Below are 23,298 nucleotides of genomic sequence, written 5' to 3' on the forward strand. Positions count from 1 at the left end.
TCTATTTTAATTTATGAAGGGTGTTAGCTACGAATTACCAATAGTGAGTCACAACATTTAACGGATTTTTTTACGACTATAGCTGATAAGTAAATGGATGGATGGATCTCGTTAACTTAAACTAGATTGGAAATTACATCTTCGTTGGATAACCCATTTCTGCGCTTAACTCTTATATTATATCGGTACATCGTAAGTGGTAATCAATCATTGAGTTTGAATATCATTTGACCTTAAGATCATAATTTGAAAAGAAGCCAAGATGTGGCTAATTTGGAAGCAAACCAAATGCCTTACGTATAAAAACTTTCTTATCAAGAGAAGGGATAAAAAGCAATTCCTTCAAGAATTGCTATATCCAATCTATTTAATTTGTATCGTAGCAATCATACGAGCATTTATTAAACCAAGGCATTATCCAGTGATTCAACATTTTCCACAATTTTCTATGGGTAACGTTACACTACAAGTTAATGATAGTTATAGCTTGCTTTATGCTCCCAACGATAATCCCAATATTATCAAGTTAATAAATCATACCAATGCATTACTTGGTCTAAACAATCCCCCTCTTGGGTTTGCTAATGATTCCGAAATTGAACGATATTATACGACTGGTTCCAATCATCAATATGTTTATGCTGGCGTGATCTTTGATAGCTTTAGTCTTTCTAACATCTCTTATACACTGCGTATGGCTGATCACTTAGTTCCATCAACAGCTGAGCTTGTTCTTACTGGTGATAATCTAGGTAAATGTCTGGATATACCTTTTTTAAATCATGCTTCGAATTTCAGTCATTACTGATTTGCTATGGACAGTTAGGAGTAAATTTTCAGTTATGGCTAAATTTTGATAGTCTACAGCACACCTACAAGATTTGATAAACCGTCTTCATTTACTATAATCATGTGTAAGCTGAAACAGATTTCGTTGACTTTACTATCTGTAAGGCTAATGTTCCATTTACCATCTAACTATTATTTCATTCAACAAAACTAGATTTCTGTAACTAGAATTTCTTTTTATAATTTTAAAATAAGCTAGAAATACATCGATATTATTAATGTACGTACCTACCGTATGTTACTTATAATGAACATTCTATAGTAAAGGAAAATCTTTTACTAATGTTTGTAGTTTTACAAATAATTTCAATTCACACAGTCGCATGTGTAATGTGAAATGCTTATGCCTAAATAGTTTTGATCTATCTTTCCCTAATGAATGCAGGTTTACAAATAATTTCAATTTATATAGCTGCATTCGCATTGTTAAATTTTCCGGTCTAATTACTTTTATAAATTCACACTCAGTTCCGTATATTAAGGGGATTAGTTTTTATAATAACTGTAGTAATAAGAATAAAACATCGAACACTCCTTGCCGCTCCTCAAATCATAACATTTTTATAAGATTGGTTTAATACAGTAGCTACCAATCATTCATCTCTAATGACAACTAATTTTAATAATTGAACTGATATCTTTACGTAAATTTATCGCTTACTATTTTGATAAAAACTTATGTAGGCATAATACGGCAGCTAATAATCGAAAATATTTCTATTAGTAGCAAATTCTAAACCGATAATTTTCCTTGCATATACTAAAGTAGTATGACATGTTAATAAGCTAGAAATAGTATACTAGCTACGAGTACCTTTTACTACATCTATAGCAAATGGGGCTTTATATTCTTCATCATGTTAATAACTTTTTACAAATTTTCCCATTTTACTATAATGAATAATCAGAAAGTCTGCTATTCATAGCAAATGTAGTATTTGAGACTTCAAATTTAACAAATGCTATTCTCAAATATCTACGATTCGATGTACTGATAATATTTAACTTTGGATAACAGTTATATTAGTGTCATCTGCCATAAGCATTAATTATGATTAATTATATGTTGGTGCCGATACCATTTTCTAGCATCTTGTCGTTCTGAATTAAACAATACAAATCCGTCAAATGATTGCCCTGCAAATAGATATTTATCTTCGGGCTTTGCCTTACTCCAAAATGCAATCGACACATCGATCACACAGGTAAGATTTAGTAACCTATCATAGGATATAATGAATGAATACCAGATCCCTATACTCTCCAGTTAGGATTAGTTTAGCATATTATGCTATTAATTTCACTATTTTGTTAAAATTACTGATTTAAGCAAGTAACATGAAGGCATCTTTATTAGTGACCCAATTTCTAGTTATAAGTTATCATTGCAATTTATCATTACATACTTTCGTTGACTTTTAAATGATAAATAACATTATCACTTTGATAATATAAAAATCAGTATAACTACATCTAGTGCTAATTTACATAAAATTCACAAAATTGCACTAAAATTAGTGCAATTTGCAATTAGAAGTATTTTTAATCCGTAACTGTATTGCGTCCTTGTTCACCATTTTGATATAATATACTGCTGTGAAAGGTAGTTTATTTTTCTCGATTCTGAATTGAAATTAACATTATCTAGTCTTGCTAATAGATTAATTGTGGAATAAAATTAGTAACGGTTTATTGGGCCAAATAGATGTTTTAGTTAAGTTAGATCATGTTGTAGAAATATTCAACAACGAGTATTGTGAATATTGAGAGTAATCATATATCTCTCCTAAAATCGTTAGATCTACACTAATCTTGGTGAGGATCTCCCGCAATCTAAATTCTTATTCCAACTTATGCCTAAAGAACCTTTTATTGGTGGTGTTAGTTACGTTCAAACATTTGTAGCTATTTACTGTGTGATGGCATATGCGCCCTTTGTCAATTTCTTATTAGTGGGAATGGTCACAGAGAAAGAGAAGAAAATTAAGGAAGGAATGATGATGATGGGACTGCGGACTGCTGCCTTTTGGCTATCGTGGTTTATAACTTATGCTTTAACTATTTTATTATGCACTATCTTCGTCACAGCTATTGCTATGGCATCTTCCTTATATATTACTAGTAACCCCTTTCTCATCTTTATGATCATCTTCTTATATGGACTATCTATCATTACATTCTCATTTATGTTAACGCCTTTCTTCAATAAGGCAACTGTTGCTGCAGCGGTTGGTTCAATGTCTTCCATTGCTTTTGCAGGACTTTATTTCTTAGTTACACAATTACCAACGCCTCCTGTAGCTAAATGGCTAATGGCTTTACTTTCACCAGTTGCCTTGGCCCTAACTTTGAGTGAGGTAAATCTGCATTTACATTTATTCAATTTTCAACAATAGTTATGCAAATACTGTAACCTTAATTGGATAATAACATTTATCAATATAGGCAACTGTCTTAGAAACAACAATTGGTGTTCAATTTACCAACTTAAACGTTGGAAAGTTTCCAGTTGGTGGTGGTCTACTTATGTTGATCTTGGATACATTCTTATACTTGCTATTAGCCGTCTATTTCGATATGGTTCTACCAAAGGAATATGGCCAGCAATATCATCCGCTCTTTTTTCTTTTTCCCTCTTTCTGGAGGCAAAGTAAAGGTTCAGATTCCATTGATGCTGCTGTAAATACTCAAAATGGCTTAAATGAGGATATAGAAGATACGGATTTATCTACTGATTTCAATGGTAACGGTATTAGGTAAGGCTAGATTAATTCCAATTTATAACCTGATCTATTTATGTCCTTAAAGCCTTAAGCTACCGTATAATCATATCTTAAATTGTATCTTAAATTTGTTAACTATAGGATTGCAGGGATAACTAAGACTTTCATCGATAGATCATCCAAAGAACGGAAAGAGATAAAAGCCGTCAATAGTGAGTTTTGAGGAAATAAATAAAGTCTTCATAACATGACCATGGATTAGTGTTCCATAACTCACGAATTTTTTTCCATAATAGATTTTAATCTTGACATCTATGAAGGTCAAATAACAGCACTACTGGGTCATAATGGCGCAGGAAAGACAACGTTAATTGCGGCCCTTACTGGCTTGCTACCAACAACACAGGGAACTGCTTATATCTATAATTACGATATTAATAAGCCGGAAGATATGATGAAAATACGTGAAATAACAGGTACGAGTATCAATAGCAATTAAATTCTATTAGGTAAAATCCTAAAGGTCAAACTGATTTTATAGTGAATTGATTGAATCTGAAATAATTGATTTGAAGGCTGGCTAAAAATTTGTAATTACTAGTAAAATTACTTCCAGAATAAGGCCTTTAGCGTACTGTTGACGTATTGGAAGTCTAGAATTAAACTTAAAGTGATATATACTTTTTAATACCGCGACCTATTTTCTGATAGGTGTATGCCCTCAGCAGGATATTCTATTTGATACTTTGACGGTTCGAGAACATTTAAAGGTTTTTGCTACTATTAAAGGAATATCAAATGATCAAATCGATGCTGAAGTTGATAAGACATTAGATGATATTTTATTAACTGAGAAGGCTTCTACCCGAGCAACTAATTTAAGTGGAGGCCAAAAACGAAAGCTTTGTGTTGGTATCGCTATCATCGGTGATCCTAAGGTAACGTCATCGTTATTCTGAGTCCAAATTGTCATTTATGACCGTGTTTTAGGGAGCTACAGGTTATCATAGCATGTAAAGTATACTTCAGATTGTAGCCACAGCTATTGTACCTAATAAAGCCGCATACAATGCATAAAACAATATTAACTACCTTTAAAATCTACGTGTATGTATACAATATATATAGACTATATGCAATGGACCTCAGAGTAGATTGTTACATATGGTCTATTTCATAAATCAAAGCGATCATTTTAAATTATTAACAACAAATTGAGTAGAAAAGGTCAAGAAATTAACTCTGAAAGTATCCAAATTATGGCGTAAAATTGAAATAATAGTTAATGCCAGTATTAACTATTAATTAATCGTATTTTTAAGTTTTAGTAATACTACTGGTACTAACTCATTTTAACTTTACCGATACTTGAAATAAAAGGACTTAAAAATAATGAATTACCGTACAAATACTGTAATTTTAACGACAATTTATCTATCTGCTATTTATTAGTAGCAGTTACTGGTTTAGTACTATTCGAACTAGCATCATAATGTAACAATCAAAGTGATAAAATTAAATAATTAGGGAATTTATACATACTGTGAATCATTTTATAACAAAATATGAAGATCTTTACCTAAATTACTAAATCACGCTTATAAATACACGAACGATATCGAATAGTATTATAACATTTATGTAATCTAAACTGCAAAATCTTCTGAGTCTATTTACTGCAGCGGCAACTATAACGTACACAAATCATGTGCCATCGTCTTTAATCCGTCAAAAAAAGGCTTTAATTTAAAATTTAAAATTTATTTAGGTTCTTCTCATAAATTAACCAGGAAATCATTGATGAACATTTTGTATAAATATTTAAACTGTCGTATTTTAGGTCGTCTATTTGGATGAACCAACAAGTGGAATGGATCCGCTATCCAGACGGCAGATATGGTCTCTATTACAAAGTCGACGCCAAGGAAGAGTGACTTTATTAACAACCCATTTTATGGATGAAGCAGATATTCTAGCGGGTTAGTTGTTATTAAATTAACCCATAGGCTATTAAATTTATTTTTTTACAATTATTCTAAGTCGAAGCAGGTTTAAAGTTAATGTTTTAAGAGCCAATTAACGTATATGATAATAAAACGAACTGCCATGTCTAGTAATAATACTAAATAGACTTCAATCTTCATGATAATATAATAGATCGGAAAGCAATCATCTCAGCTGGTAAGCTTCGGTGCGCTGGATCTTCACTCTTTCTAAAAAATCGATTTGGGATAGGATACCATTTAGGAATGATAGCAAGCCCAGATAGTCAAATAAGCAATATTACACAGTTAGTTAAATCTTATATTCCTCACGCAAGCCTATGCAGACATAACGCGGGAGAACTTTCTTATTTACTTCCTTTATCAGACGTATTTCGATTTTCAGGTAGGTTGGATAGGATTCATTAGGCCTTTCTCTTTTTATAAGCAATTTATTAGTAGTTATTTAGCATTCGTTTTAACCTTACGATCCTACTAGATCTATTCCGCCAGTTGGAAAGTCCTGATACCAATAATGAAGTTAAAACACGAGCTCAAGCTTATGGAATCACAAGCTACGGAATATCGATGACCACGTTAGAAGAGGTTTTCTTAAAACTTAGAGAAGATAATTTAAATACTGATTTAACATCCTTAACAAACAATTCAATACAAAAAGACGACCAGCATTCAAAACTGGAAGCCAATCAATTTGATTTTCAATTAACTCGACGACTATCTACTGGAGCCCTTGCTCGTCAACAAACTTTATCCTTATTAAAGATTCGATTGCTTAATAATTGTCGCGACCCGTTATCTATATTTTTTCGCTTTTTCTTCCCACCCGTATTTATTATCCTTGGCTTAGTCTTTGCTAATAGTATCGCTAGCATAACAGAAATTCAGCGTCATCCACCAGCACTAAAATTAACACCAGAACTTTACCTTAACTCCACAAAAACCATTTCACAGCAACTCTATTCTAATTTAATATTAAAAAATTCAACTAGTGGGTCTATTAGCGACTTGTTGGCTTATGTGCATCAAATGGGAATTTATTATCGACTGAGCAATTTATCTGATCAGTACCTACTTGAAGATCGACCGCATACGATCGGCTATGATATCATACAATTTCGAAATACTTCTAAAGTAAGTAAATCCTACTAAGATAGCAGTAAATCTTCTCCTTAATATGTCGGTATTTGGATACAATATACACACGTATATTTGGTTAAAGAGCACCTTATAGGTTATAGATATAGTTTACGCAGGTGCTTAAACCGGACGTTATCAGTTATGTAACTTATTCTTATTCATTCTAGCTGCACAGCTTATTCGTTGAGTATAGTAGTAATCAGAATGGGTACTATGCATTTTATACAAGATATTCAGACATTTAAATACTGATACGGTAAAATAGCATCTCCAGCGCTCTTTGCCTATCATTTTCTTGATCCTGCTTGGAATAGTTCAAATCTTATTGCGTGGAACTTAGAATTTATAATGTATCTAAGTAACAAGACATTTTCCAATATATAATAATTACCAATTCCAATCTTATTTTATGAGTAGAGCTTGTGTATAAGTAACGGTTAATTTCACCTGTAAATAAGTAAATTAGATGTAGATGATATATATAAACTTTTTAATAACTAGTTCGAACCTTGCTTTATGTGTAAAGCTTGTATATAAATAAACATTAATTTCGTTAATAAATAAGCAAATTGAACATATCTGATCTGTATCTAAACCTTTCAATAACCAATTCGAATCTAATTTTATGCGTAGGGCTTCTCCTCTTATGTAAATATAAAGTTTAATGATACTGCTGTTCATAGCATCCCTATTGCAATGAATCTGATTCATCGTATCAGATTCAAGCAGGCTATGTATATCCATCGAGGTACGGTCGTCCATGGAGATGTCCTTTCCATCTCTAGCAAACCATTCCCTAAGCTTACTGTCAGTGGACAATTTAACCAAGGATCATTTAGCTCACCATTATTGATTGGATTAGCATTGAACGTTATACCTGCGGGATTTGGCATCGAAGTTGTACGCGATCGTAAGGTAAAAATGATTTAAGCAAAAGCAATATTTAAAGAGTTAAGTCTACACTTGCGTGTAATGATACTAATTAATTTACTTCATCTCTTCAATAGCATAATATTCGCCAGCTGTTAAGAGCATCGAGTGTGAGCAGTTTAGTCTATTGGTTATCCATGTTCGCTAGCGATTTTATATCATTTCTATGCCCCGTGATCTTAATGTTGATTATTATTCCGATCGTGAACGTACCGTCGTTAACTATTCCTGCAGCAATGGGAGCCCTCTATTTAGCAACGATAACTTACATGTTTTCTAATATCGCATTGGCTTATGCAATTTCTTTCATGTTTTCATCTGTGGAGACATGCCAATCTGTCTTGCCTATTTTCTTTAACCTAGTAAGTAGATCTAGAATTACACTTATGAATGATTTATTGATCGTTTGAACTGATTTAATATTTTCTCTGCTTCTATTAGGCATTTCTATTGCCAACTATTTGCGTTTCGATGCTAGATATGCTTACTCAGCCTGTTTACGGTTTGATTTTTCATTATATCTTTTTGATCCTTAACCCTGCATATCCTATTGGTGGAGCAGTTTATTATATTAATCAGGTAACATTTTCTACTGAGTTTTATTTTCCTCTCGGCTGCACTATTCGGGATAAATTAAGTACTGGTTAATTAATAAATCTATTTAAAATTCATGTACAAAAAGTAGAATCAGATTTTGCGCTCAATGCATATCATACCTAAAATCTTTCGAAATTTACAGATATATATGAAACAAATTTATTTGCCCCGAGATCAACCGATTCCAGCGGGCTCCTATTTTAGCTTTTCTAGCCCTGTGCTATACTGCATTTTAATGGTGAGTTATGAAATTGTTGAGGAATAATTACATCTTTCAAATCTTTGTTTAATTCCGTGCAAAAATGATATATATTTTCACCGATATCTTTGCAGCCAATCGTTCACATCATAGCCTTATCCTATCTATTATGTTATATGGATAGCAAGAATGCTAGCTCCACAGAATCCTATGGATTATGCAGGTTACAATACGCTAATTTAGAATGGTTTAATTTTATTCTGCAATGACATGTTCTGAACTAATAAATATTTAATGATAGGTGAAAATAACGCGCGAAAGCTCTGTCATTAATATTTTACCAACAAATCTGGTTGAATTTTGTAGGAAATTAATGCAGAGATATCAGCAATTACCATCATCAGCATCGTCTATCTGTGAAATTGCAAGTTTAAATAGCAATAAAGCTTCCATGTCCGAAGATGAAGATGTCAGAGAGGAATGCCATCGAATAACTACATCCAGTAGTAGTCAAGATGTTTTGAGAGTTCAAAATTTACGAAGAGAATTTATTAAATATTCTAATATGGATCAGAGACAACCAGGATTATTTCATCAAGAGTCAAGAAAAGTGGTATAACTCAAATATTAAAAATAAACTCTATACGCTGTAGAATATCGTACGCTTAAATTTAATGGCTTTATCAATAATTCAATATTAGGCTTCTGTAGAAGATCTCTGTTTTGGTGTTGCACCTGGCGAAGTTTTTGGATTGTTAGGACCAAATGGAGCTGGAAAAACGACGACATTGAATCTAATTACCGGTGATATGCCGGCTACACTAGGCAATGTTAGTTTTGCCAGACTAGATTAATGAAATCTCTTCATACTTCATAAATTAACAGTGCTTCATCATGATTCTAATTTATTGATTCTTACCATTTAGATTTCCATTGCTGGATATAACTTAAGAAATGAAACTACCTTAGCGTTAAGAAATTCCGGATTTTGTCCTCAAATGGATGGGCTATGGGAAAGGATTACACTTACAGAACATTTAACGACTTATGCTGCCATCAAGGGTGTTCCAAAAGAGTGTATTCAAGATGTTGTAAATAGGTTTGGTTCTAGCAAATTTTAAGAGTAGATTAATTACTGCTTATAAGATGATTATTTTTTAATTCTTAAGAGTAGCAAAGAACCTTACCTGCTTTGTTATGTTATATTTAAAGTAATGATACTTCAAAAACCACATATTTAATTCTATATACCGTTTTGTACGGTATTCATATTTGTCGAAAATCATTATAGATTTATTGATGGAATGAATATTCAGGAACATACTAATAAGTATTCTAAAAATCTATCTGGAGGAACAAAAAGGAAGGTAGATTTAACGTATTTAGAATTAATTTGTCTTTCTTAATTTATTTCAATCTATCGTAGAAATGATACGAGTAAAAGGAGGATAGTTACAGTTCTATTAGCACACGCCTAAATAGTAGTTTATAGCGTAATACCTATTGCAAAGATTTCCACTATTTTCAATTTCTTTTAACTGTCACGTATGAGCATGAACAAGACAGTAAGTGTTTATGCAATGCGTATCACATTATACCATTCAAATATTAGTTGCTCTTGTTACAAAATATTTATCAAAACGTGACTAGTATGCAATAGTAGATAAAACTTCACGATCATTTCATTCAAAACAAGGCAATATACTTACTTGCTATGATTTTACTTCCTTAGTTAAGCTTTGGAATGAGTGTCATTGGTTGTCCTCGACTGCTACTTATGGACGAACCCTCAACGGGTATGGACCCAGGTGGTAAAAGATTCTTATGGCAAGTATTTCCGCAACTTTCCAGTGTGTTACCGCTTTGTAATTTAACTAGTATTGTGATTGTAGACTGTTAGCCATGTTTAGTATAATGTTGTCACAAAACAGCTTTCGTGAACGTACCTAAAGTATTCTATCTACTCTTATGGTTCTCCGACTAACTCCGCAGATCCTCAGTAAGGGAAAACTAACTTATTCCTATACTATAGTAATCAAGTCAAAACGATAGGTTTAGGTTAATAAAGATCTTTATTGCTAGCTTGCTTACGCTTGTACCAGTGTACCCTACGTTAGCCTCAGTGGAACTGAGATTAAAAAGTAATGATCAGGCTTATATACAGTTTCATATGTCACACAAATAAGATCGGTACTAATCTTTCACATTAAATTATAGAATGTGCAATACAGATCCATACAGGCTTACTATAGATTCGACTAGCTCGAGTGTTACTTATCACTTGGCACAAATTAATATTATTAATTAGAACCTTATTAACTAACATAATAATCTTTACAGCTTGAGATTTTAATTGCTAACACCATATCCATGCTGTATATTACTAGGATAATTAATAACAAAAGTCAATTAACAACTAGATTGTTGCCGAGATCGGCAACCTCCATAATAATATTGTTACATATATTAGATCAAAATATTATTCATTTCGGAGCGAGCTCCGTCACAAATGTACGGTAGATATTTATCCTAAGAGATAATTGGTAGCTATAACTATAGTCTGTAGTGGTATAGATTCTATGCTAGAGTACAGATGACTATATACAGTAAGCTGTTGAGTAACTAATAAGGCTATAGGTAAAAATAGAACTGTAAATCATATATTAGGATATGGTTAATTCATTTTACTTTTGGTTGGTGTGAATAATGTCTGCGTAAGTACTGTAGTCGTATCCATATTGGATTAATGATGGTCCGCAGTAGAATAGTCTTACTAAGAATAATTTAACTATGTGTAAAATAAAGTAAAAGGTTGCCATGCGGATTGTAGCTGCGAATGCTACGGAAAGTATAAAAGCATGCAACCTTAGATTATTCTGTTAGTTCGTTGTAGAAGTCTTTAGTAGTAGTATTCGGCTAGAGTAGAGCTGTGTGTAGTTAATCTTTGTATAAGATTCAATAAAGCCCTTATTTTTCTAAAATTTAGAATTTCGTGGTTGATATATACCACACACTTTTGCGTAAAATAAGTATAACACATCACCTATACTATTAATAATTAGGAATGCTATTAAAGCAAGTATTTCAAGTGATACTGGAGCCGTTATTACTACACATTCTATGGAGGAAGCCGATGCTTTATGCTCGCGCGTGGCTATCATGGTGCGGGGCCAATTACGGTGTGGAAAATATCATAATAACGATATCTAAATCTATATCTATGTTTATAAATGTTTATAATAATAGCTATAAGGAAAATAGTTTTAATTATGTCTGTATCTATATCTATCCAAATATTTAAAACAACTATATGGAAAATATCTAATTTAATAGCTAGAGATTCCTATACCTTGTACTACAGCATATGAGACACTCACCTATTTCAATATCAGTATTTCTAATATTTATATCTTAAATCCATAAGTATTAGTATTCCCCTCTGAATACTTATACTTACGCTAATTTCATCTAAATATGTCTAAATTGAACAGTTAAAATTTCCTATACCTTTAGCTGCAGTATTTAAGATATTCATATATCTTTATATTGGCATTTTTAAATCCAAGAATTAAATTTGTATTATGCTCTGAATATGTTTAATTGTAGTTGCCTTGGTTCTACGCAACATTTGAAAAACAAGCATGGTGGTGGATATCACTTGGAAATTAAATACGCATCGAATGAAACAAATGCACATCAAGAAAGAGATTCATTCAATAGAGTCAATAATTTCGTTAAAACAGTCTTTCCAAATGCAGCCATCACGGAACATTTTTCTCACCGAATTGTCTATAAGATTCCATCATCTAACGTGACTTCGTTGGCAAATTCCTTTTCTTCATTAGAAGCAGGTCTTTAATGTTATTATATAAAATTTTATCAACCATTTGTAGTATAACGCTTACTCAATCATCCGTAATGGCTAATTAATCATGTATCCTGATCATTTATAGATTTATAGCCTAGTATCACCTTAGATTAATTTCTCTGATAAAGACTTTGATTATTTACAGCTTTTATTGATCTTATATCTATTACTTGGTATTTTATGTAGATAAAACCAAAGTTGGGATAGTTGAATATTCCTTCAGCCAGTCTAGTCTAGAACAGGTTAGCATGACAACTGATTAATTTTAAAAAACTAAAACTAAACTATGTATAATATTCTTGACCGTAATATAATGCAATGATTTTGATTACAATTCTGAATGAATGCAGGTCTTTTTGGAATTTGCTAAGAAGCAAGAAGATAAAGATGAAGTATCAAGATCTCGTACAGGAACCAGTAATGATATTATAGTTTAAAAAATTGCTCAATTTCATATGAAAGGATAACAAAAGCCCTTGCCTTTTGACAGCATATTATCATATGTAAAAAGCATTTATTTTAGTTAACACAGAGAAAAAAGCCTTATAGATTAGTTATTATTTTATTTACGTTTCTGTGTAATTGTACATTCACTGTCCTGATTGCATAGATTTCATAATTTGAGTATTTCGATACTCATATCTGAAATAAAATGGCTATCGAGCATTTTATTTTTATGCGATGTAATTTAGCAGCATGAAATGGTAATATAGTAGACTAATGGTGAATTTTACAAAATATAAGGTAAACATGTTGCTAAACTACCGGTGTATCTTGAATTATAGCTGAGGTTTATTCCTTTAACATTAATATGAAATCATCGATTTTTTAAGATAATGTGAAAGATGAGCATTATCTAGATTTTACTGAATCTATTATTGCTTTCATTATGTATTATTTCTCATCGTGTAGCGAATTACTCATTAATTTTACTTATGCATTTCAATATAAATACCAAATTTATGAATTTTTTAGGATGATACGGAAGATAAATATCGATTATCATCTATGAAATTTGAGTCATATATTCATTTTATGTTGTCTTTTCTGATGTGATATCTTTTATACTTTATCTAGTTTACTAGTTATTAATGTTTCGTATTTACTTCTCAATAAACGTATCGACATAAAACAGTAAACTTTTTAAATTAAGCCATGGGAAATATGTTAACAGTATTAAATATGAACCAATACTTGGTGCTGTATGTACATCATATCAGATTCTAATTCATAGATGGCATAATTTCTTAACTTGGACCACCAGTTATTTCAACGTAACTTAGATTATATATACTTAAATAAGGTAGTAAATAGACTGCATATGACCTTAATTAAATAAGTGAAACAAATACATATCTGATCTAATTTTCTACTGTTTGTTAAAATGAAATACAATAGCACCATTTGTAATTGCTAAAATATATTTGATGAATTTTCTCTTTTACCCAGTCCTATATATCCTGACCACGTTGGATTCCTGTAGAAATATATTACAGATAACTAGAATATAAGAAAATAATACATGCTTCACATTGCAGCTACACTTTTTTGCTATAATTTTTCCGATAGCAGATACAGCCACTAATAATCAGAATTTATTAATATACCACCTAAAGTATGTAAAAAGAGCACATCTATCCACAAGCCCAATTAAATAATCTTTGGTCATCGATATTTATGCAATATCAGATAACTTGAAATATGCTTGATTTCACACATGTTAAAAAATTACAGAAATCTATGTCATTTAGCGTAATCTAAGTACAGGCGTAAAGAACTGAAAACTATAATGTATGTTCTATTCAGATACTAGTAATTAATCAGATAGAGATTATGAGCTCATTTACTTGCTCTTGTTTCTGATCAGTAATCATGATATTGATTTACTTAGATACGATTCCTACTTAGGTATCCAGAATTTATAATAATTTATCTAGTTTTATAACATGTTCTATATTATTTGTTCGCGTATTGAGAGAGACTCCATAATGCATATGATGCTCATTTAAATCTCCTGTCTGCTAGATCAATATTTGTTTTCAATTTTGCATAAGATTAAAGATATGTTGGCAATGGGCACGGTAAGCTACTTATTGAAGGCTATTACAATTGTTAACTGTGTAAATTAAATTAATTTCCGGTTACTATTTGAATCACCAAAAAATAAAAATACTTTTACCATGAAGTAAGTGAATAAAATTTGTCGAATCATTAGTAGTTTAATCTCTGATTGATTTTATCATATTTTTGAAAATTTAGCTAGAATATATATCGGTACTGCACTACGATTGATTTTAATGTCGTCAATAAGGAAACTAATGAGCTGTCTGTCTTAATAATCCTAAATCAGCAATATATAGTTAGGAAACAAATTAAACTGTTCGACTTAGTACTTATAAATTCTGCAAATTAATTTTTAAAGCCCATCTGTAAATACTTTACTGGTACGTTTTTTATAATAAATATGCTATCTATTTACAAAGAATTTAAATAAAAAAATATCGCAAACCGTAAAACTTGCTACTTTATAGGAAGTTGTTTATTCGAATTCCTAACTATTAATTAGTTTTAGGACAACATTTAGTAGATTGTATCTGATATCGATAGTTTATTGCACGAGATTTCCTATAATTTCAGTATTCTAAGCTAACATTAATTGATATTTCATTACTTACCGCTTAAGATCACGTCAATTTTAGTTCTAATAAAAGATCCATTACCATCCTCATTCCTAAAAAAGTCAGTAGTTACTTTAATAAAATCTCTCAAACTATGAAATGACGTAATATTATACGTGTATCCGGTATTTGTTTGTAAATTACATCAAGAAAATCAAAATAAATAATAACAACAATGAAATAAAAGCATAAATAGCTTAAATAGCTTATATACCAAGTAATCCTTAATACGATATAAAAATTTATCATTTATTCATAGCTCTCTGAGATCGTTCAGAATATAACTAGGCCTAATTATGAGCGCAATCTGATACAGCGAAAAATTGGAGGTTTATCCAGACATCAATAGAAACAATTGCTAAGTTTTTGATATTAAGTTTTACGTACGTTTTCATTTAATTTTCCTTCATTACTTTTGGGAGATAATAGTTTGTTACTAAGTGGTATAACTTTACTTTCATTAAGTTATTAATTGAAAAGATGGAAAGTAATATGTTCAGCTAATGGAAAGTAGCATATAATATTTTAATTTTCAAGCAAGAACTATTCCAGTAATTTTACGTCGGGATTGATATTAGTTTCAAATAAATATCTTTTACCTGCAACGAAGTTTGTTATTCTATTGCATGGAAAAAATGATCCAATTTCAATTACTACTTCTTTTAGACTTACAGTGCATACTTTTACGGCAGTAATACATGTGATAAGTATAAAAGTTTCATAATTGAACTGATCATATCAACTTTTTTGGAATAAAGCAGAGAATAATTTCCTTATTTGCAACCCAAAGCATCGAAAATATAGCAAGACGAATGTCACGGTACGAACTACCGTGAAGAAATAGCTATCTAAATTTGGTTAATATAGTATAGTGATATTATATTACAACTAGTTACTTACAATAGGAATTACTCTAATTATAAATGTGTTACAGTAAATTTATTGCTGTGCTGTAATGTGTGCTGAAATGATTCTGTGAATGGACATATTGTAGTCCGACTGTGAAAAACTAGTTAGTAGATGTTCTCACCCAAGTATTATTATAAGATGACTTGTGAATGTTAGCAGCTGTAGAAGGGTATATAAACCCGTCAGATAGTTGAATAAAGCAGTTCTCAATTGTATAGTTGTTTTAACGTAGAATCAAAGGCGTCTAAATTCTTGTAAGTAGGGATACTGAATCCCGGAGACTATAGTAATTTAGAGATTTGTTTTTACGTTATACTTGCCACGAAATTGGTTTGTGACAACGAATAAGACCGATCATCATAAATAAGGGCTATAAAATGGTCTTCCATCTTGACAGGTAATATTAAATATACTATACTTTAAAAATCAATATTCCAGAAAACGTAATTCCTAATTGGAAAGCTAACAATTTCTTAACATCAATGACGTGTAGAAGTCAATGCTAGAAAATTTCACGCAATAATATTAATCATAAATGAATGTAGAGTGAATGTAATCGAAATCAAAATAATAACGTTTAGGGTTGGATGGTCATTCCATTACGAAGGTTTCATATAATTGACAGTTTCTAGTAATTATCGTTTGCACCAAAAGCTATAAAAAAAGATTACTAATATATGAAAAATCTGATATGAAATTTCCTGTAAAATGGCATAGATTTTAAAAAGAGCAGTACGATGCAAAATTTATTTTGATAACCGCGAAAGTTATGGCCGTATTTATAACCATACTTCATCAATTTTTAATTTTCGTATAATATTAGTATGAAAGACTTCCATCTAGTGATAAAATTGATTAATTAAAATAGTGAATTTAGATATTCAGAGTTTCGTTTTTAAAATTACTTACATAATATTTGGACTGATAAAATCACTTTATGATTTATTGATAATATCAATCTACTCTATCCATCACATATGGCATTCATTAATAAGAGTCCCTAATATTCATTACAAATTGATTTCCATTTTCAAGAGTTGTAGCTTTCCCATTGCGGTCTATTAAGAGAAGCGCTATGCTACCTCCAAGATTGTAAATGGCATAAACTTACTATAAAACCACGAAAAGACATTAATGTTGTAGATTATAATCCTAAAATATTTGAAGGCTTCCATAGCAAATCATCCATTATGATAGAATAGATGCAGTTTAAATATTAAATCTAGATTGATACGTTGACGTGACTATACAGTTTGCGGTTATGGTACTGTAAACCAATATCTAAATTATTGAATGCGCTAATGTTTCTTATATGATACTGAAAATTTATAATATGCGTACATTTCTGTGATTATTCATCGATGAGTCAATTCTCAGGTTAAATAGATGACTTTTAAAGATAATTATACCTGCAATAAGACATATATTTAGAGATTGTCATAATATCACGGTAATCTCTAATGGCAATTTATAGTGACTTGTACAGGAAAGAATAAGCTCGAAAGTTTATAACTTCCGCTCAAATTTATAAGTGTTAAATACAGTAAATGATAGGCAAGATTTACAGCCGTTTCCACTCCTTCAAAGAAAGCGAGCAGAAGAGTTAAAGATTTTAGGCTCTATAACTGAAACTATGATCAGACTACAAATTAGCGCAATATGGCAATTAACTAATACTATTGCTTTTACTATTTAGCTCTTAAATTTTTACCATAATCTCTACTAACCATCTAAAATTTTATTTTCCATAACCATCTACTATTGTTATCAAGTGCATCTCCATTCAAATTAAAAGGCAATCTACCAGTAGAAACAAGCGCAATCAATTAAAATAATTCTAATATAACGCGTTTTAGTCACTTTCATATGCAATAACAATAAAAAAAATTGTTTGGCAATTTAGTACTAAAAATTAGAGAAATTGCTGTCATAATACTCTTAGCAAAAGGTATTATTTAAGCCCTTGCACAAAAGGAAAGATGTTGAATAGACGTAATGGATGACTGTTTGGATTGATATTGTAGAATAGTCAAAAGGGATAATTAGGATCGAATTTCTAAGATATTAAAAACAATATTGAAATAAGATAAGATAAGATTGTTATGTAATCGTAGCAGTTATAAGTTGCACAAAGCAGTACTTGATATGGATAATGCTAGATACATAGATTAGTATTGAATTTACGTAACTAATCCATTTTGCTAAAATGCTTAATAGCAACTCAAATAATTTATAGTTCTAACTACAGCAATCGCGTTGAATGAGGTTTAGGTTCAGTGACTAATTATCTATATTTACCAGATTACTTCCAAAATATATAGTGAAAGTTTTAATCTATGTAGAGTTAAAATGATAACAAATAAATTTTTTTTACACTCATCTTTTATTTTTAGCCTACTACTGACACGAGTGTATAGCAAATAATGAAAATACACTAGCTAAAGTAAAGCAATACCTTAGATATCATAATGATGATCAAAAGTCTACGTCGGACAAATTAAGCTTCAGTAAATTGTAGATTTGATGCTGTATTGTTATAATTACATCTTTCATGGCAAGGATTCCGCAGCACCTTCGCGTACAGATAGGAATCAAATATTAAAATTTTACGTTTATCTATTTATCCTATTTAGTATCTACCAATACCAATATTGAAGTTAGAATACAAATTTGTTAAGCTCTATATATGGAAATAATTTAAGCTCATAGACGCTTCGCTAAGTATCAAATAAATAGAATTAATTATTAAAAAACGTCTAAGTCTTGATTTAGCCATAGGCATGATGATATTATGACTTTAAGATTGATGCACATTTCGATATTATCAATATGTTAGACAAGTATAATAAATCCAAAACAGGAAGGCAACAATAAATGCGTTTAAGTTATTTCAAGGTAATACGCTTTCAATATATCAAAATAAATTAAGGACTTATCCGCAGAAGCTGGTACATAATTACTGCTAAGAGAAATTACAGTGAGGTATAGAAAGAAAACCTGCTTCTCTTCTCTTACTAGCAGAGACTATTAGCCTAATATAAAAAAAATCGGATAAACAGGAAATAATATGCAAAGCTTTTTAAGACAAACTACGTTACCAAAATTGCAATCAACTAAAGTGATGTACTACCTATCAATATGAAAAGGTATTAGTATTTACTGTAATCAGAGTGCAGCTGCTTTTGGCTTTATTTTAAGTTGCTATTCTTCAAGGCAAATATTAATAACTTTCAATTTAGCTTCATTACGGTCTATTCAAATTTTTAATGTGGGTTAGAATATGTGTACGTCATTGCATAGGCACACGTAAAAGTGACTATTAAAGTTCCGAACTTATTGATATTTTCTAACGTATGCTTTTTCAAGTAAATATAAAAACAGCAATGCAGACGACACCGTAGTCACAAACATAATGAATAGTATAAAGAAGCAGTCGCTAAGATAAACATAAATATATCTAAAAACTTATAGCTAACTCAATGAAAGTTTAATCCGTGCAATCATATGTAAGATGTTCGAATAAGATATTAAGTTTATATCGATGAATATAATTAAGCTAAGAGTTTTACATTAACTTCCAAAGCTCTTTTAAGCTATTTTATGTTTAAACAGAAATATATTGCAAACAGCTTTCAGTTTAATCCATAAAACTCTTTAATAATTATTCGTATCAAAGAATGGTATATATTATTACAATGATAAGCCTTGCTATGAATATAACAATTACGCTCATATTCTCTAAATAGTATCTAATTAAGTAAGGATAAGATTTTAGCCTAGATCTAATCGAATCTATGAGGTAATATTATGGTTAAAAATAAAAATTTTATGATTTTGAATGATAGAATCTATTTAGCAAATTAAGATTTTTACTGCAATTTTATTCACATTGAAATATGAATACGCATTTATAGCAATATACTATGTAATAGATATAGTAATGCTTGTTAAGCAGATACCTACCAAATTTTACATTTATAAAATATTATAAGATTCTAATCTATTTATGATCGTAAACATGACGTGACGTTCTGGCTTAAAATATGAGCATAGCGGTTGTCGCAATATCTAATTAAGCTAAAGTATGACTAGTTTATTCATAGCTGAGTTCTTAGAAATATTTAAAGTTGCTTTCAGAACAAAATATGAATGGTATTATTATACTGTAGCATTAACTTGAATTTTAAATCTGATATACATGTAGCAGGAGGAAAGCTTCGCTGAATTATAAAAAACTATGCTTATCGGGAAGCTGAATTAATGTATTTAAATGATTTTCCCCCAAAATAGTGCAAATTTTAATCAAGGTCATTTGCAGCACCGATCTAATGTTTTCCTTGCACACCTGTACTTCTAACTAAACATTTTACCTCAATATCTATACCTTATCTATAGATTTATAAAATACGTCGGCTTATATTGCATGAATAATCGATGCAATCAAAGGGGATATTATATGATATAAATACAATTACATCCATAATGAAGCCGCAGCTTTAATATATATATTTGTAGAGTACTTGTAAATAGCTTTATTTCATTTAGTTTAGCAGATGAGTTAACGATATTAAATGAAATTGAATGCTCAGTCACAATCTTCACTTAGCCATAGTGTTTTTGCAATATTGCTAACAGTAACTATGAATGCATTACTTACTCTTTCTGTTTTTCTAACTAGCAATTATCCCAAAGATGTACATAATTAAAATATTTTTGATTCGCTTAGTATCCTTTGCAGATTTATCAAACATAAAATTTATAATAAAAAGATTTTATAAACCTCTAGACGAAGATTAAACTCTATGAATTATCATATATGTTTTAAAATCTAACCATTCGCGACGTAAAGGCTTACGGAATCAGTGACATTATATGTGCATATATTGTCTCTGTGAATATGCGTGTATAAAGCAGGTATAAACATATTTATGTTAATGTAGAAGGTCAGGGATGAATTGATTGTTAATAATAGAATATTAAGAATATCATCGTTGAGAATAATAAAATGATATGCGGGTAAAACAATGCAAGCAACAAGACACCAATAAGACATGACTTTAATAATAACTGATTAAATAAGGGCAATCGCCATTTCAATTTTATGGCTGGTGATTTTTAATCCTGATTTTCTTTGATATCTAATGCTTAATTTCTAAATCTATGCATTAGGTACTAAACACTAAATGTTGACGTTTATTAATTTATTGTGACGGATAAACATTGAAAAATAGGAATGAAATTGATATTTGATTATTGTTTTTATTACGAGCCCGATCGATAGTTGTTATGCATTAATTATAACATCGTTTAATTATAACGAAATGATAGGTCAAGGTGGTATAAAGTAAATTTTATAGGGCTATAGGGCTAGTAAGTGATATGATCAATTTTAAGGTTGATCAATCGAGTCGGATTTATTACTTACGATAGAGTGCTTTAATTATTTTATGATCGTTATCATTTCAGTCATTTTCATCAAATAGGTGGGCAGCTAGAAAAGAATATAATTTGTGCGGCTTTTATAGATGATGAATTCAAGGTCAATCCTAATTGTTTTTGCATCAAACCATTAGTATTACTTTGTCAATCAGGGAATTTAACGAAATATTTGGTAATATTGCCTAACTCTTTACAATTTATTGTAGGTATATAATAATCCATAAATTCAAGCTTAATCACAATAACTACAATGCGGTAACCTTAAATAACACCAGATGTTGTTTTTTATTGTGTTTTCTATAATTATTTATTTCGATTTCTATTTTCCAAGAAAATAGTTTTATAAATTTGTGATGATTTACTGCTATTCCAATACATTGTCTTTATTATCGCATGATTCATATTGTTGACATTGCGATTTTCTACTCCCTATAGTTCGCAAATAATACATGTTATGGCTAACCTGTGTTTTATTACAGCTTTGCAATTATCTTACCATTTGTAAAATATTTTAAACAATAGTATTAAAATTATTGACTTACATTAAGTCTTAGATTAAGTTTCCTATCAGACAGGGACTCGGACACTTTAGATCAATTGCCAACATATTGGTAATATCAAGATACAGTTTTGTAGATAGAAGTCTTTTACCTTTCAATTGCTATCTCCATATGATGAAACCAAAATCAATTTCAATATATCTTTATGGCTGTAGTCCTCAATAGAATTGGGTTAGCATTATATAGTAACTTGTACTAATAAGATTGATGAATGTTTTGATCTAAAAGGTTAGTAATCAAAAGCTTAATGGATAACAGCGATTTAATCTAAAATAGTTAGTTGAAGTTTTTAGTGATATGAGCATCCACTTAAGCTGTTACAGATTGATAGTTTTGTAAATTGATCGTATAGATTTACGATATTGCCCTAAGATTGTGTTATTCTTTCAAATTTGCATGATGTTAAATTAGGGTTAAATCAGCTTTTATCTCTTTAAAGTTTAGTGATTTTAAGAAATAAATTACAGCAACAGTTGCTGACAATCTCGTTGTTGTACCTTGATTAACCATCACAACAATTGAATCGAATTTCGTCAGTGATATCATCAACTTTATAGTGGAGAGAATTTTTGTAGTTGCACTTCTATTACTTCTCAGTGAGAAATTAATTTTCTTGTTCAATTAAACAGATTTAATTTTTTCTAATGCTAGGAAATAAATATTTATTGCTATCCAGAAAACTTCAGTCTTGACAAGTTTTGTAGAGTGTCGAATCAATCCCTGGCAGAATCCTTAAAAACCTTAAGAACATTCAAATTTCACTTGGACAGCATGAGATGCAAATATCGTAACTGATTTTAAGAAGAATCATCTATTAACTTTATATCAATTATTAATATAATTATTGAAAAAATTATTGATTTGGCTCGGAATAAACCACTTTTATACCTATCATTGGAATTTCGTGCTATAGGTTAATAACTTGCCACTCCAGTTGACAGACGATAAATAGTGTAAGAGAAGATTGGAGATAATCTAACGCTAAAGATTACATGTAAATTGAATACTTTATTGATGAAATTGCGAAATATTGTTTGGATGAGAAAAATTTACTGATTATTATCGTAAGAACTGATGAAAGCAAGCATTCAAGTAATAGAGCAATCGTTGGATCATTTTCACTACAAGAAATTAATCGCTTCTGCATTAGTCTTCTATAATATAATGACTTATTTATTATAGCTGACTATTAGTCATTTGTGTTGCGTCTATTTCATTCGGTAAAGAAAAAATAGAAGAAACTTTAACTCCATATTTAAAGATCGATATCAGTATTTTCACTGTATTTGATATTATCAGCAGAAGCCCATCTTCTCCATACACAATAACCTGCTTGGCACTTTCCAAGATACAAAGTTTATTTAGCAACCTAGGGATAAGGAAGATAATTTTTTTTTTACATTTTA

At 30.4% G+C, this 23,298-nt stretch overlaps 1 protein-coding gene across 1 annotated transcript; it reads left to right on the top strand.

Moving 5' to 3' along the window:
- Window positions 1-262: 262 nt before the first annotated feature.
- On the top strand, window positions 263-12,743 carry TRIADDRAFT_31511 (uncharacterized protein; the record flags this gene model as incomplete). Its single annotated transcript, XM_002116802.1, has 23 exons — window positions 263-740; window positions 1,939-2,054; window positions 2,649-3,206; window positions 3,295-3,605; window positions 3,714-3,784; window positions 3,869-4,048; window positions 4,284-4,510; window positions 5,413-5,551; window positions 5,730-5,960; window positions 6,054-6,706; window positions 7,373-7,627; window positions 7,720-8,004; window positions 8,084-8,221; window positions 8,382-8,492; window positions 8,818-9,051; window positions 9,140-9,268; window positions 9,365-9,537; window positions 9,730-9,805; window positions 10,171-10,292; window positions 11,519-11,617; window positions 12,045-12,289; window positions 12,493-12,548; window positions 12,657-12,743. 23 exons carry the CDS (start codon window positions 263-265, stop codon window positions 12,741-12,743), a joined length of 4,974 nt encoding a protein of 1,657 aa, XP_002116838.1.
- Between the last annotated feature and the right edge of the window lie 10,555 nt (window positions 12,744-23,298).

Source organism: Trichoplax adhaerens, genomic scaffold, assembly GCF_000150275.1.
Source record: "Trichoplax adhaerens TRIADscaffold_18 genomic scaffold, whole genome shotgun sequence".
Lineage (NCBI taxonomy): Eukaryota > Metazoa > Placozoa > Uniplacotomia > Trichoplacea > Trichoplacidae > Trichoplax > Trichoplax adhaerens.